At 45.5% G+C, this 17,238-nt stretch overlaps 1 protein-coding gene across 5 annotated transcripts in view; it reads right to left on the reverse strand.

The window, feature by feature from the left end:
• The window catches only part of CRIM1 (cysteine rich transmembrane BMP regulator 1), a 208,624-nt gene that overhangs the window by 6,481 nt on the left and 184,905 nt on the right, over positions 1-17,238 (reverse strand). For 4 of the 5 annotated variants that reach the window (XM_060169096.1, XM_060169094.1, XM_060169095.1 and 1 more), the window contains 2 exons: positions 8,240-8,434; positions 1,214-1,336 (listed from right to left, as the gene is read on the reverse strand). In XM_060169096.1, coding sequence (XP_060025079.1) covers positions 1,214-1,336; positions 8,240-8,434 — 318 coding nt within the window. The remainder of the gene's footprint in view (positions 1-1,213; positions 1,337-8,239; positions 8,435-17,238) is intronic. The other variant, XM_060169093.1, reaches the window with a different exon arrangement.

Raw genomic sequence — 17,238 nt, forward strand, 5'->3', positions numbered from 1 at the left:
TTTTGATGCAAAAAGCAGGCCATAAAATTAGCTTTAAGCTTCCTAGCAGCCAAAGCAAAAATGGAAATAAGCATCATCAATAAGATTCACAGTGTCTTTAAGATTAAAACAAATCAGTTGCTTAGGAGAATCATAAATTTTCTTGCTACTGATATATGAAGAAATTTCTCCTCAGGGTCTTTATAACAGAAATATTATGTCATACAGAGTCCTCAACGTAACATAATAAATATGGCTATGCTTATGACTAAAGCTCAGCATCCAGATGAGTATGTGGCAAAGAGCAGGCACTAATATTTGTTGACTGAATGACTGTAAACATAATGCTGAAGCACCATTCAGTCAGCAGTTATATAAGGAGCCAAAACTTGGGTCCAGGAATCTGGTGCTCTGGTCATCTGGCTTGATCCAAGCATAACACTTACAGTATCTAGAGTAACAGACCATTAATCTCTCAAGCAATGAATACTGCCTCTTCCAAAAGAAATATAAAAACGGTCTAACAGTGATTTTGAAAATGTCCTTGGAGTAGACAGGAGGCAGTACTGAGTCATGACTAAGAGCAAGCTTATACTCTTTTGATCAAGAGGACTACTTTTAGAGAGAAGGCAAGATTGACAGGAACTTGGCCTTGCTTTACCACTTAGCAGCTGAGAGGCAGAATAACATCTCTATTACACACGACTAAAAGGACAGAGCAAGGGGAAAAAAAAAACAACACGTGGACTAATAAGCCTGATGAGTGGAAAAATCAACACAGTAATAAACTGAACTCCTCATGGAGTGAAAACTACCTGGAAGAAGAGGGTAACCTAATGCATAAATGCTTAATACAGAATCCACAGGAACAAGTGAGTAATTTATTATTACTCTGCTTACAAAGTTTATTCTCACACCTGCATTTGAGAGATGGCTTAGAAATTCCAGATACCAAGCTCTTATGACCAGGGACATATTTCTTTCCATCGTCATTAAGCCTCTGAGCATGTGGGACCAGAAAAAAGGCATTTTACCCAGTTACCTGCAGACTTGTTTCATCATCCTGGGTTGTTAAATATGTTACAGCCAAGCAGGTCTTTCTTGGAGTGGTTATTTGAACTTACCTGGGCACGTATTTTAAAAGGTTACCCAAAAGAAGTTTTGAAAATTAGAAAAAAAAAAAAAGTAAACCATACACAAGACTAGACAGATCTCAGCTGACTTCGGCACTTACCTCTGGGGATGTGGATAATGTCATTTTCACTAGGTGTGGGCCACAGGGGAACCTCCAGGTCAGTCTCTCCACGATGATTTGTCTTCTCAATGGGTATATTAGTTGGTTCTGGGACATACATTTCTAAAAGAAGGGGACATTTTTCATAAGAGATGACGGAGGGGCTCCTTATTGTTGACTTGTCTCCTCAATCCAAATGGACGGTGCATGCAATACAACACAACATGTCCTGGGACATGAAAGATCCAGTTTCCACCTTGACATCATTAATGCTACAGTTACTAGCTTTGTAGGGATGGGAAACATGTCCTATAACGATTTAAAAAGACGGGAGAAGATTACTCCTCCACCTGGGTCAGAAGCTCTGCTTTTTCATGACAAACACTGTTGGCTCTACAGATTCGTGCAAGCTGATGGTCACTGGCTGAAATGAAAGGATTTCTTTTACTTTCCATCTAATAAATTATACTTTAATAACTTGCTCTTTAATAAATGAGTGTTGAATCATTTATATGAAATATGTCACAGGAAGTGAAAAAGTTAAAGCATCTTCCATTCTTTATTCATTTCCCCTCCACTCCCTTCCCCGCAATGGGAATGGATGTTGGCAGACCTCATGAGGTGCTGCCCGATTTAAGTCTTAAACGTCTACTGTGTTATTCCTGGAACCATGTAGACTGGAAACTGATCTTGAGTAAACATATTAATATTATCTAACTCGATCATACAGACACTTTGGTTAACAAGATACTACAACATGAAACAAAACCGAGAAGAATGATATTCATTAATCTCCAATATCAGGATTTTTCTTTTTTTTGAAGCCAAGTTCTAAAGGGACCAGTGAGAAAATCCAAAGCTTTCCGTGGTTCCTACATAAATATTTGTATATCCCTACTTCATCTGGCTAACAATAATTAGCCAACTTTTAAAAGAAATAATTCTTAAGAACCTCTGTTTTCAAAATATAACAATAGAAGTCAGCCTCAATCATGTACTTCTTGGCCAGGGCCTGCCATATTATTAACTGATTTTTATAATAGGGTTACCCAACATTGGTAATACGAAATACTCACTAATATTCAGCCTAATTTAGTCCAAAATAAAATACATGAAATACGTTATATAAGTTAAAAGAAAATCCTCTGCTCACAGTGATCACATTCTATCCCAAAGTTACCAGTCTTTCAAGAAGTGAACTTTAAAAAGGATAAATCTGAGAAGGGAAGAGTGATAGAGAATAGAGTCCGTGCTAATCTTCCACTGTGAGCTAACCGAGCATCTGCCAGGGAAATAAATGCTAAGACGTTAAGAAATTGCCCAAGATTATGCACCCAGGAACCAGCAGAGCTGGGCTTCCAATCCAGTTCTGTGATTCCAAAGCCCAGGTCTTCCTATTGCCCCCAAGAATAAAGTCACTTTGGCTTTTGCTTTTCTTACTTAAATTCTAAGACCTCAAACATGGCAAGAAGTAGACACTCTTAGAGTTTTGAAAGATTCAACAGGTCTCTAAAAACTCTAGAATTAAAAAGAGAAGTTATTGAAAACATTTTCATCCACAGAAGCAGGGGTCTGAGTATAAACTAGTGATTCCAAACTTTTCTATCATCTGAATCACCTGAGGAGCTTATAAAATATGCTGACGCTCACAGGTCCTAATTCAATAAGTCTGGGCTGGGTGGGTCTGGGGTGTGGGGGGGTGTGTGTGTGTGTAGGGATGGTGTTCAGCTCGTCCACTGAGACATCTCGATATGTGATACGAATTTCCTGGAGGAATTCGGGAAGAAGGCCCCCTTGACATTTACATGACATCTTTCAGTGCCGTGGCACCCTGAGCCCCTGCCCTGTCTGGTCCAGTGCACAGCCTGGAGCTTTCCTATCCCAACAGGGGCTGACCTGCCACTGCCTTCTGAGGCCTCGGGAGAAAAGGCTAATGAGATCCATGCCAAAAACCTGTGAATGTCAGCAGCTAAGTAGCAAAGACCTCTGCGGAGACTCCCAGGGCTGGGGTCAATTCAGTTCAGCTCAGGGTCTTTCCTGAGTGACAGCAGCAGGCAAGCAGCGTTGAAATTCTTGTGCCTCATACCTGCCTACAGGTAGATTTCAGTGAAACCCTACAAACAACACAGACTTGACAGTGTGAGTTCTCTTCCCACAGGTGCTTAGAAAGGCCCTCCTTGGCAACAGAGGGGAAAGTTGGAAGGATCTACCTAGGATGCAGGAGGATGTCTTACTTAGTGATTGCTAATCACCGTTGTTCAGCAAATATTTTCCAAGTATTTCCTATGTGGCAGGCACTGGCCTAAGCTGGGGGGATACAGTTGTGAGCAAGACCAGTCCTGCCCTCACGGGCCCCTCATGATGAGTTACTTCTCACCGTCTGGCAGCTCATGGCCTGTCCTCTGGACCAGTTTGCTCCACTAAACTCAGTTCCGCTCTGATTAAAATCTACCCACGCCTCCTTCTTTATCATAAAATACTCAAAGCTCCAGTTCAGAGCCCTCAAGTCTAAGGGGAGAGGGTCATTTCCCTTTGATGTGAACTTAAGAGGGAAGCCACCTCTGAGCAGCTTTGTCAAAAAGGATAAAACTTTCAGCAAAAAAACTGCTTGAAGAAACAAAAAAGAATTGTGGGTGCTGCTCTGTTTCCATGCCTAGGCCCAGGCCTGCCATGGCCAAAGACTGCATTCAATCCCAACTCTAAAACAGAACCCTTCCGGCATTTACTACAAGAGTCCTTTATAAAGCTGCTGGCATTGTGGATGACAGGGCCAGGGGAGTGACACAAATCTTTACCTGGCCAGGTGGCATAGATCACGGGCACATGGTCAGAATTAAAGAATTACAGCTGGGGTCAGATTTGACCTGAACTTCAGAGGAACCTAAGACAACCTACTGGGGATGTACTTTACAGTCAGAGGCACCTGGCCCATTGTAAGAGCCACCCTCCTTAAAATGTCCTTTTCTGGATATGGGGCAGGGTGCTTGGGGCTTACAAGGGGAGGACACCATTTTCTGGGAGATGGAACCGTAAGTCACCTTAGGACTGGGGACTCCTGGGTCTTCTGCTAACTAGCTGCATGGCTTTGGATAATTCACTTAGCTTTTCTCACCCTGTTTTCTATCAAATGGGACAAGTACTAACCAGCAAATCAGTTCACAGGTCTGGTACTCGTATCCAAAGACGGCAGAGGGGGAAAGTGCTTTGTAAGGGTGAGGCTGTTCAGAACGTTAGCTGATGTGCGTAGGGGACAAAGCCAAGTAGCTTGAGCTTTCCAGGTGAGAATCGGCAACGTGAAACTTCAGAGGGCCCAGGAGAAAAATGGGACAGGAATCCAGGCTTCCTGGCGGACCACACTTAATCAAATGTAAGGTGGCAGAGCTCACCTGACTGCAAAATTTGCTGAGATAAGATGGAGAAATGATTCATGAATAATACATCAGAAGCAGAAGGGGGACTTAACAGAAATTCAATTCCAATCCAACAGTAAATGCTGACTGAGAAGTCACTGGAGAAATCTCTAGTTATGAGCAGGACGTTAGTGAAACCTGCACTCTTTCCTCTATTAAACTCGCAACCGAGGAGAGTGGCTCTTTCCCTCTATTCCTGCCGCCATCACCTGAATTTGGGTCCTAATCATCACACATCTGGGACGTCTACAGTGCAAGTCACAGCTGTCCTGGCTTCTGGTCTCTCCCTGCTTCAGTCCTCCTACAGATCACTGTGTGGCTCCCCAAAGCACCTCCACGATCTTGTGTTTCATCTGCTCAAAAATGAGCCACGGGGCTTCCCTGGTGGCGCAGTGGTTGAGAGTCCACCTGCTGATGCAGGGGACATGGGTTCGTGCCCCGGTCCGGGAAGATCCCACATGCTGCGGAGCGGCTGCGCCCGTAAGCCATGGCCGCTGAGCCTGCACGTCCAGAGCCTGTGCTCCACAACTGGAGAGGCCACAACAGTGAGAGGCCCGCATACCAAAAAAAGAAAAAAAAAAAAAAAAAAAGAGCCACGAAGGACAAAGGACAAAATCTACCTCTCCAATTGACAATTAAGGCCCTAAAAATCTGGACCAAAGTCATCTTCTCTGTCTTTATTTCCCGCTCCCAGAACTCCCTATTCCAGGGGCATTTGGCCTTGACCTTTCTGTCTCAGGGTCTTTGGTCAGATTACCCTTTCACTCCAATTAAGAGAACCCACCTGTCTTTCAAGGTCTAGCTCAATCCTTCAGTGAAAGCCTCCAAGACCCGCCTCTACTCTACAGGAAAATCCTGTCTGTGAACTTAGCACTCGTGGTCTGTAGCTGGGCTGTGTAATGGTTGTCTCCAATTCACCCCCTCCCCTTCTGTCTAGAAACCACTCTAAGTAGATTTTGCTGCCACCACTGTATGGAAATGGCTCTCGTCACGACGACCAGGAAAACGCTAAATGCACAGCAGTCAGTCCCTGCTTCTCACCTGATGTGACCCAACAGCACTCCTCCTACCCTCTCTCCACGTGGCTCCCAGGTCATAGCTCTCTCCGTTTCTTCCCGTGTGGCAGGGGCTCATTCTCTGTCTCCTCTGCCAGTCCCTCCCCACCTGCCCAGATCCCAAAGTTGGAGGGTTCCTGGGCTCAGTCCCAGGCTCCCTTTTCCTCTCTATATCCACTCACTCCTTGAGTGACCTCGTCCGGTCTCAAGGCTTAAAAACCACCTGTGGCTGACAATGTTCAAGTTTATAGACCCGTCTCCCATTTCTCTCCTGAACTCCAGACCAGACAGATTCACTGTCTATTCATTATCTCCACTTAGATGTCCAATGGAGATTTCAAACTAAAAACTCCCCGAACCAAACTGATTTTACACCAGAGCTGCAACTACATATTTTAGTCAAAAACATTATAGTCGTCCTTGGCATCTCTCTTCCTCTCACTCCTCACATCATGTTCAAATGCTATAGATTCTACCCTTTCACTAGAATCAGAACCCAACCATTTCTCCTACCTCCACAGCTACTGCCCCGGTACAGGCCACACTCATCTCTCACCTGCACCACTGGCCTCTCTGCTTCCACTCCTGCAAGTCACGTCCCATCACTCCTCTGCTCACAACCCTCCAGAGTTTCTATCTTGCCCAATAAAATTCTAAAATCGCTCATGAGATCTCGTGTTTTGGCACACAGCTAGTTCTCTGCTTTCCTCTAGTTACCCTCCCTGCTCATGGGGTCACATCCACACAACCTCCCTGCTTCTCTTTAAACGTTCATGGCATGTTCCCACCCCCTGGGCTTTTGTCCTGCCTGTACCACAGAGATTCTGCCTCTACCCCATGATTCCTGCCACTCTTCTGGGTCCCCTTATAAATGTCATCTGATCAGTGAGGCATTCTCGGATTATCAGAACATCCTGTCTCCTGTTCTGCCTAGCCCCTCCTCCCCCACCCCGGCCTCGCTATGTGTTTTCTCTGTGACTCTTATCCTCATCTTGTGCGCTATTTACCGTTTACTTATGTGCTGCCAGTCTCTCCCTATGAAACCATCAGCTGTGTGGACGGGGACTTGTTGGATTCACCCTTGTCTCCCCAGGGCCTCGAGCAGTGCTTGCATAGGGTAGGCACGAAATGAATCTTGGTTGAATAAATAAGATCAAGTTTCACCATTTGAACTGCTCAAAGCGTATTACTAGGAAAACTGGTATGAAACTTGTGAAACAGGTGAAATGTAATAGATAAAGCAACTCCAATGAGAAATACATGTTTTTCCTCATTCTTCTCGTGCAAAACACTTAAGGATTTTGTTTTTTCCCTATGTGGACAACGAGGGATACGACATCACAGAAGTGAACTTGTGACTCTCAATTTACACCTTAAACAAGGCCAAGGAGACTAAACTATGAAAAGCACCCAATAAGAGATCTGAAAAGGACTCAGCCTCCTGACCTGGCAGAATATCCCATCCTTTTTAGGGGATAAATGGACATTTTTAGAAGTGCCCATTAGGGCTAGTTTGCACAAGAGCTAAACAAAAGGCAAATGTATGCAGAGCTCAGTGAAACTCTTCGGGTTTAACTGGCTATCCCGTCTTACAAGTGCACGGTGTAGATGCCCTTCTAAGTTGCCCTGACTCCTAGCCCACTGTGCTGCACGGAGCAAGCCTCTAATACAATGCCGCAAGAAAACACAGAATCGAGGTGAACGTGGAGGGGCTCCTAGAGTGAGCCCTCCCTTTGGTCTGTGTGGTCTGGAGTGCCTGTGAAGTCTGTGTGTTCAGGGCTTTAGATCTGGAACACTGCCCAGAGGCTGTCCTGCTGAGGGCTCAGGTCCTGCATTGCTGGCAACGAGGGGCAGAAAACAAAGGAGCTGTTTTGGCAGGAGACACAGACATGGAAACCAGGAGAAGGCCTGGGGGAGGATCTGGGCAGCTGTGGGGGACTTCGGTTTGAAATTGGGAGGCGGATTACTAAGTTGACATGAAGGGTGGAATGTGGGGACAGACGTAGGCATGTGATTCTGCAACAGCCAGCTGGGGGCGTGCTCCGTGGTTCCGGTCTAGGTGGGAAGAGATGGAAAGTTCACAGGAGGGCTTGGGAGAAGGCTGCATGGGGTGGCCTGGGTACTACTGGAACTGATGAACTGAAGAAAGATTGGACCAGCATCGTATTGTTTAAATGCAGCTCTTCCATTCTGGTTCTGATAGATATTCACCTTAGAACATCATTCCCTACTGTGTCCGATGATGGACCTTTTCCGCTAGGCTCGTCCAACACTGCACTAAAACTGTGCTACTCGGATACGGCAGGTGTCATTCACAGGTCTGTTACACCCACAAGGCCTGCCACTTAACGTTTAGAGAATGCAAGTCAGAAGAGAGCAATACTGGCATGGAACCAAAATCAGGCACTCACCTAGATGGTCACAGGGTCTCAAGTTACCCGCCAGGTCTCTGTTTGGGCCACAGGAGCTAAGGGATGGGTGGGGGAGGTTCTGAGTCTGTTCTAGCTTCCTTTTGAATCAACATCCCAGTTTGAAAAGTGGCAGGGCAGCGGCTTAGATACCTGGGCACATTGGGCAGCAGCTCCCTTCCACGTTGATGGGCTCGACGCAGGGCAACGGGGGGCAGCTGACGGTCGAGCAGAGGGTCTGGCCCTGCAGGCAGTAGCAGTGTGTGCAGCTGTCAATGTCCCAGCGCTCCTCATCAGCGTAGGCCTTCCCGCTGAAGTGGCATACCACCTTCTTTGGGATTGTGTCCTCTAGTGAAAAGAACGGCACATGGTGGAGTCGCTCCATGTGACAAACACAATTTCTCATCATACTGGAGACATGAAGGGGAAAAGCTCTACACAATCGCAACATGCTCTAGGATTCCCAGAATTGGGTAAAACTTCCACCTCCCCAGTCCCTACTGTTGTTTTCCTCTGCTCAGCGGAAGCCTCTGAACTCTCATCTTGTGGCCTGAACCTGATCAAGGGCCACTGAGGCTGACAGTAACTGTAACAACCAGCTGGGAACAATACCCGTTGGCCAAGAGTCATTAGACTGTCATTGCAAAATATACAAACTTAATCATCTCATGGCTGTTGAACATACCACACGAAGAAACTAAAACTGAAATACAAATAGGTAGGGAGACAGGATCAGAGGTTCTGTTCCATGGAAAGAGAGAAAAAGTCCAGCTGAGTACACTTATAGAAACAACTGAAGAAATTTCCATCTCCAGTTAATCTCTGTGTAAATGATGCAGGGGAATGATAAGGAATGACAATGGTCTGTCGCAGGGAACTGGCAGGCCTCCTGTGCTCTCCCAGAAAGGAATCAGCATTGAGATAACCATTTCCTTCATTTTTCAGGGATGCTGGATGGACCTCCCTCTCAGTAACGAGGACATTCCTACTTCAAAAACAACCTCACTTCATTTCAATCCATTTTTTTTCCCCCAGCAAACTATGCTTTTTGAGAACTATATATATATATTTTTTTATTTTTTATTTTTTTTGCGGTGCACGGGCCTCTCACTGTTGTGGCCTCTCCCGTTGCGTAGCACAGGCTCCGGACGCGCAGGCTCAGCGGCCATGGCTCACGGGCCCAGCCGCTCCGCGGCATGTGGGATCTTCCCGGACCGGGGCACGAACCCGTGTCCCCTGCATCGGCAGGCGGACTCTCAACCACTGCACTACCAGGAAAGCCCGAGAACAATATATTTTTAAGAGCTATTTTTTATGTATAAGAATTTACAGCTTAACACATTCTGCTTATCTTTTTTCTCCGTTCTCTCCTACCATCCTCACATCTGCCCTCCCCCAACCTTTTCCTTGAAAGTTCCTTTCTCTTTGATTCAACACCTTCTCCTGGTTTCTCTGAACTTACTAGTGGTCACATTCCCTCTACAGCTCAGAGTGAGGCCCAATGCCCAGCAAAGCAGCGATGGGGCCAATCAATGGAGAAACACAGGATGGGGGTGGGGCAGCCCCTCCCCGTCACTGGCCAGGCCAATGACTGGATGACTCCTACAAAGCTGGGGAAATTTTATGCTCAGATTCTATGGGCAGCTCCATTCACCACTGGTCACCGGTCACTAGTAAATGAAAAACTATAAAGGCATCTGGAAGGAAAGTTCCTTAGGAAAGAAGTGGTGTCTTCTCCCTGGAAGGCACCTTGGAAGCTCTGAGAGGGGCAGTATTCACTGCCCAGGCACAAAGGACAGAACCCACAATGCCTGAGGGGCAATGAGGAACATCTGTATGCAGGGCGTCAGGACCCCAGCCTCTGTAGCCAAGCGCTCCCGGGCAGCTGGAACCACTCTGTAAAGACCCAGCATGAAGCTTCCTGCTGAGCTTTTCCAGAGGACGGTCACAGGCAGAAATATCTGTCTTTGGAATCCACATTCTCTTCTTACCAATTACTCAAGCATATGCCCCTGACTAAATGGCACTAATAATGTCCTATGACTACAGGATTTTGTGTTTCCAAAGGTATGTCTTGGTCCATTGTGGAGTGTTATAAGTAAGTATGGAAAGGACTCTATGTCTAGTGTTAAAATGCGTAATCTCTGTTTCCCAGTGCATTTTCATTATTTCTCTCATTACTGTCGCTTGATGTTCAGCAAGGGATATTAAGCAATCACAGAAAGTTCTAGGTGTAAGCAGAAATTCTTTTTCAGTATCTATTTAACAATGTACTTCACTGTATTTGTGAGTGTTCCACAGAAAGGGTTCTGGTGCACTGAATGTTAACCTTAAAAACTCACTTGGAGGCTTTCACACCAAACTCATGGTAGAAGTTTTTGCTAATCTGAAATCCTTAGAGGAGGTGACTTCATTAAGATAACCCAAAATGTACATGTCAAATGGATGAGTAGAATCATTTAATGAACTTAATTCAAGTAATATACTGACCTTGAGCCAACATGTCATTGAGGACATTAGATTTGCCATCAAATCTAGAGTCTATTATGCAGAGAATTCTTTATGAAAGGAAGCATTTCTTCATAAGGCAATACTACTGATTATATTTCACATAAACCTTGTAACAGCTCACACGATGGACCAATGTCACGGCATAAACTTTGAGTAACGTATTACTGTGCAAGGACCTGGGAGAAGAGAAGGTTACACTCCCTACCCTATCTTGTCCATCACCTTCTCCTGTGCTTTTCCTCCCACAGGCATTTTGCCAGTTCTCTTCTTAGAGAAGAGGAGGAAGGGAATGAGAAAGAGGCACAGAAAGGATGAGGGGGCTTCCCTGGTGGTGCAGTGGCTAAGAATCCACCTGCAAATGCAGGGGACACGGGTTCGAGCCCTGGTCCGGGAAGATCCCATATGCAACTAAGCCTGTGCGCCACAACTACTGAGCCTGTGCTCTAGAGCCCATGAGCCACAACTGCTGAGCCCGTGTGCTGCAACTACTGAAGCCCGCGTGCCTAGAGCCTGTGCTCCACAACAAAGAGAAGCCACTGCAATAAGAAGCCCACACACCGCAAAGAAGAGTAGCCCCCTCTCACTGCAACTAGAGAAAGCCTGCGTGCAGCAACGAATACCCAACACAGCCAAAAATAAATAAATTTATTTAAAGAAAGGAAATAAAAATTTCCTTTGCCAGGAAAGAGGGTATATTTGTCAAATTTCCCCCAAACCACAAAAATAAAATAAAGAAAAAAAAAAAAAAAAGATGAGGACTTCGTAATAAAAGAAATTCAAGTCAAGGCCAAGCACTGGTCTGTATTTTCTTAAGATCTAGGCAAAAACACTTGTTACATCTTAAGATATTAGATCAATGCTAATATTTGTGAAGTTAAAACTATCTATAAAATTAAGATATTAAAAATAGTAATTATGTGTTAAACATTATAAAGACATTCATTCACCTATTCTACAAACTTTTATCATCAATGGGAAAAAAGGCAAGACCAGGACCCCGACCCAGAGGACTGAGCAGAAGTGGTGGAGACAGGCTGGCGACCAGGACGCCTCACCAGGTACCACGCAGCAGCCACAGTGCTGTGAGGTCAACGCGGAGCTGGGCAACACAACGTGGAGGGTGAAGCAACTGTCTGCTGGGGGAACTGGGAGAGGCTTCACCCAGGATCTGATGCTTTAGTTTTACTTCGAGGGATGAATAGAAGATAAAGCAGCTGGAAGGAAGGACACTCCAAGTAGACGGTGTTATATCCAACAGTTTGCCATGTTGGAATGACAGTAAGAGGTGTGAGGGCCACATGCAGGATGGCTGGAGATGAAGTTGGGATCAGATTGTAAAGGGCCTTGAAGAACAATGACAGATTTAGAGCCTTCCTGCAGTGGAGGGGACGGGCCTAATCAGCTTTGTCTTCAAGAAGAGAACTCTGGAATATGACAATGTGGAAGACTAAACAGGGTTAGGAAGATGGGGACGCTGTTCACCGGGATGTGTTACAGGGCTGGATTAACGCAGAGGTGATGGAGGTGGAAAGGCAAGGCTAGGTTTGAGAGCTATTACTGAGAAACAGCGGTCAGGATATGGACAGTGAGGGGGCGGAGGTGTGAAGGACAACCCTGTTTCTTGCAATGGGAGGTGATGCAGAGCTAATTCCAATATATGAGTCACTTTCCTGCTTTAACAAAGAAACAGCTGGTGAGCTTGTCAAGGACCTGGTCAAGCCTTATCAAACCAGATATTCCAGTGGGTCAATCAGAGCTGCAGCAGTTGACCTTCAAACTCTTAGCCTTTCTGTGTGAACATGACCATGAAGCTGCCTCTAGGATAGAACTAATTTGGGGCTCAACAAGGTAAAAGGGAACACGTTTTAGTCACCAGTGGTGAGAATGTGGGGTAACAGGCAAAACTGGCAGTATCCCTCATGTATCCTTAAAAACATTATACTTCTTTCATCCAATAATTCTATTTCTAGTCAGCTATCCCAAGGAAATAATCAGAAAAGGCCTAAAATAAGTTGTTTATGTAGATGTTCATCACAATATTATTTACAATAGCAAGAAATTGGGGAAAAAAAACTGTCCAACAATATGGGATATTTTAATGACTCGATACAATCGTAGGAGAGAATATTGTGCAGCTGTTAAAATGCATCATGTATAGTGTAAGTTCAACCACGTAAAGAGGAAAATTTAAAACTGTCTGGAAAGAAACGAAACTGTTAACAGTAACTGTTAGAATCAAGGGTGAATTTTTCTCTTTAACTTTTCTTTTGCAATGAATATGAGTTACTCTTGATAAGGCAACAATATTAAATGATTTCAAACAGGTATGTGCATGCATTCTCAACCTCCCCTCCCACCCCACCCCCCACACACAACGAAAAGAAAAGCTTAGTCTGAAATGAACCTGGTTCTAAAGAACCTGGTCATGTGGTGTGGTGCTTTCTGAACGCTACTGACCCACTCTGAATAATTGCAATGGTCTGCAAGAAAATTAAAACCACAGAAGACATGCCAGAGAGCAAATGCTGAGCTACAGCATAATGAAGTGTCTATGCAACTACTCATCCAGTAACTGTATGAGATCACTGTCCCAAAGAGTATTTATAAAACGATAAAAGAGGGATAGTAACTACTCTGGATGTCTAGCAGGCAGTAGGTTGAACCAAGAACTTCGATGACATATTAGATGAAATTGAAGTTTCTCATTTGATTTTGTTACAAAAATAAGTCTTTTTCTGAATTCAATGAAGATTAAGAGTTCAATCGACTGCAGCAATATGACAAAGAAACGGTGAAACCCATTCAACGGGAGCCTCACAGAGATGCTGCAAGAGACTCTGCACACAGCAGTGGAGCTGGAGTCTGATCGGTGGGGCCCCAGGAGATTCAGGGGCCATAACAAAGCTTTTCCCCTCCAGGGAGGGGCTGACCACCATGGACCCAACTTCCAGGTGCTTCTACCAAGTTAGCTCTATTCCATTCAAGCTCTCCTCATCAGATTACCATGGAAACATCTCACCTTCAACTTCACTTCATTTTCAACGGAATTAACTCTGACTTGAGATCAGGAAGCTATCTTTTCAGGTTTAAACAACTGGGGGTGGGGGAGGGGTGGGTAGAGCACAGAGGCAGATGCCAATCAATCGCTGGTTGAAAGCAGGGACCGAAAGAATGAGTCTCTTGCTGGAGGTGGCAGACAGTGCAAAAGGGACCAGTGGCCCCAAAAAGACCTTGTAAAGGGACCTGGTTATAGGAATGAGGTATCTCAAGGAGATGGCTCCTTGAGAGCCATCTCGTGTGCAGAGCTCAGCTGGACCACAGCAAGATCTAAGATCTGCATGTTCAGCACTCTCACAGCTGATCTCCTTACAGACTGGAGGTCAGAGGACGCAGGTGGTAGAGGCAAGAGGGATGGTTCTGAAAGAAGGATCTAGGGCCAAGCACTGAAGAAGAGAACTAGCATCTGCTGGGCATCCATGGTACCCAGGCGCTGTGCTCAAGAGCATCACATGGTTCAGCCTCATGGCAACTCTCTGAGGTAGGGCTGTCCGTCCTACTCTTGGGGAAACTCAGGTTCAGCGAGGGGAAGGAACCTGATGTAACCAAGCCGGCAGGCGGTGGAGCCGGCATCTCCTCCTGGCTCCATCTGACTGCAAAGCCCACATTCGTGGCCTTGAGCTCTACCTAACAGCTCCCTTTCTTACCCTCCCAGGAATACACAGAGCCCTCTTCATGTGGCCTCAACTGTGCCTGGGCCTCTCTGGAACAGCGGACAACTGTCTGGCTATCCAGCTTTTTCAGGTGGAGGCCAAGCTGGGTCCAGTGTGTGACCAGGGTTGAGCCACGGTTAGCACTGGACGTTTTACGTCAGGGCTAGCTGGATTGAGGAAGTGGACTTCAATCCATGACAAGCCCCATTTCAGAGTCGGCAACAGTTTTCGTGATACCTCCACATCTGATCAGTCTGAGTCGCAATATCAATATATTTCGTAACAGTAAAGTTTGTTTCTTCAAACATGCTTTAAAACAAAGCCACAGGGCTTCCCTGGTGGTGCAGTGGTGGAGAGTCCGCCTGCCGATGCAGGGGACACGGGTTCGGGCCCTGGTCTGGGAGGATCCCACATGCCGCGGAGCAAATAAGCCCGTGCGCCACAACTACTGAGCTTGTGCTCTAGAGCCCGTGAGCCACAACTACTGAGCCTGCGTGCCGCAACTACTGAAGCCCGCGCGCCTAGGGCCCGTGCTCCACAATGAGAGAGCCCACCGCAATGAGAGGCCTGCGCACTGCAACAAAGAGTAGCCCCTGCTCACCGCAACTAGAGAAAGCCCGCCCGCAGCAATGCAGACCCAACACAGCCAAAAATAAATAAATAAAATAAATAAATTAAAAAAAAAAACAAAGCCACATTTAAGACATGGGTTGGTCACCACTCTGTGGAATTTTCATGTGAAATAAATGAGGACTCCTTTTTGTAAAAGCCTTGACTAACTTTTTCTGAGGTGGCTGCTATGTGGCCCAGATTAGACTAGATTAGATTTTATTACTTAGATTCTAGTTAATGAGGCTTTATAGAAACATCTTTTCTTTTGACCAAATTTTATCTGAAAAGCCAGTGATATAAACAGAGGCCTGAAAGTATGTTGTGAATTTCAGTTGACTGATGGATCCCGGTGCCCCTATTTCTTTTTTTTTAATTGAAGTATAATTGATTTACAATGTTGTGTCAATCTCTGCTGTACAGCAAAGCGACTCAGTTATACACATATATACATCCTTTTTTTAAAAAAATTTATTTTATTTATTTATTTTTGGCTGTGTTGGGCCTTCGCTGCGGTGCACGGGCTTACTGCAGTGGCTTCTCGTTGCGGAGCATGGGCTCTAGGCGCGTGGGCTGCAGTAGTTGTGGCACGCAGGCTCAGTAGTTGTGGCTCGTGGGCTCTAGAGCACAGGCTCAGTAGTTGTGGCACATGGGCTTAGTTGCTCCGCGGCATGTGGGATCTTCCCGGACTAGGGCTCGAACCCATGTCCGCTGCATTAGCAGGCGGATTCTTAACCACTGCGCCACCAGGGAAACCCTATACATCCTTTTTTAATATTCTTTTCTGCTATGGTGTATCACAGGATACTGAATATTCCCTGTGCTATACATTAGGACCTTGTTGTTTATCCATTCTAAATATGATAGTTTGCATCTACCAACCCCAAACTCCCAGTCCATCCCTCTCCCTCCCCCCTGCCCCCCTTGGCAACCACAAGTCTGATCTCTATGTCTGTGAGCCTGTTTCTGTTTTGTAGATAGGTTCATTTGTGCCATATTTTAGATTCCACATATAAGTGAGATCATATGGTATTTATGTTTCTCTGTCTGACTTCACTTAGTATGATAATCTCTAGTTGCATCCATGTTGCTGCAAATGCCGGTGCCCCTATTTCTTACATGCTTATTTCTTTTCCTGGATGGACCACTTCCTCCCATTTGGGTGAATCTGAGAAAGCTCTGTCAGAAAATTTTAGAAATGACTTGGTTTACAGGGAGACATGGTGGCTAATCTACCCAATTTGCGGTTCTAAATAATAAACTAATGAAGTCATTGTAGTTTTGGGGGGAAAACAGCATAGTCTAATTGGAAGTCCATATAAAAGCATTTTAAGCTTTAAGGCTGAAGAGGGATGCATAAATAGAGATGTGGGAACTGTCCAACTAAAAGTAACCTAAACAGTTTATATTTGGCTATCGAGTGCGCTGTCCATTTCATTCTGACTGTGGTATTCATCACTCCAACCGGTTGCTTATGCTGACAGTGACATTAGGTTTATTCTTCAATACCTAATGATAATCATAACTTCCACTTACTGACTGCCTACTATGTACTGGGCATGGTGCTAACCAAGCATTTTTTTTTTTCTTTTTTTGGCTGTGCCACATGGCTTATGGGATCCTAGTTCCCCGACCAGGGATTGAATTCGGACCCTCGGCAGTGAGAGCAGAGTCTTAACCACTGGACCACCCTACCCAAGCATTTTTCACAAGTCAATTCCACATGCTCTTCATAGGCCAGTGGAACAGGGTGTTATTTGAATTCCACAGAAAACCAAGGCACAGGGAGAATAAGTAACTTGCCCAAAACGCATGGCTAGGAAGTGGCAGGGCCAGGATGGAAACCACACACACCTCCACAGTCCCCGCACACTGTCTGCCTGCCTCGTCCCCAGTGGGATAACCTCAGAGAGCTCCATGTTCCTGGGCAAGGATCTGGGCCGCACAAACAAAAGTGGTTACGACTCACTGACTCTGGAGAATATGGGCGCTTAGACTTCCTACCCCTTACATTTGTTGGGGCTCAAGGTCTTTGCCTTCAAAGGCAGATTACCCTTCAACCGACTGCATCAGACATCTGCACAGTCCTATCAAGGAATGGAGATATAGTGGTTATTGAGGACTTGTGGTTCTTCTCAGGCAGATCTCTATTTAACACTCCTCTCTCTCTTCTCAAGGAAGAGGATTCGAGAAGAACGTTCCAAGGAAAACATGAGGTATGACACTAATATAATAAGGTTTGTTTTTAAAACAAACACCTCAGGAGTTACATACCCAAACACACGTGATCCCTTTCTACGTAGTCACTGTTGAGGGCTATAA

Source organism: Lagenorhynchus albirostris, chromosome 13 (assembly GCF_949774975.1).
Source record: "Lagenorhynchus albirostris chromosome 13, mLagAlb1.1, whole genome shotgun sequence".
NCBI classification, from domain to species: domain Eukaryota; kingdom Metazoa; phylum Chordata; class Mammalia; order Artiodactyla; family Delphinidae; genus Lagenorhynchus; species Lagenorhynchus albirostris.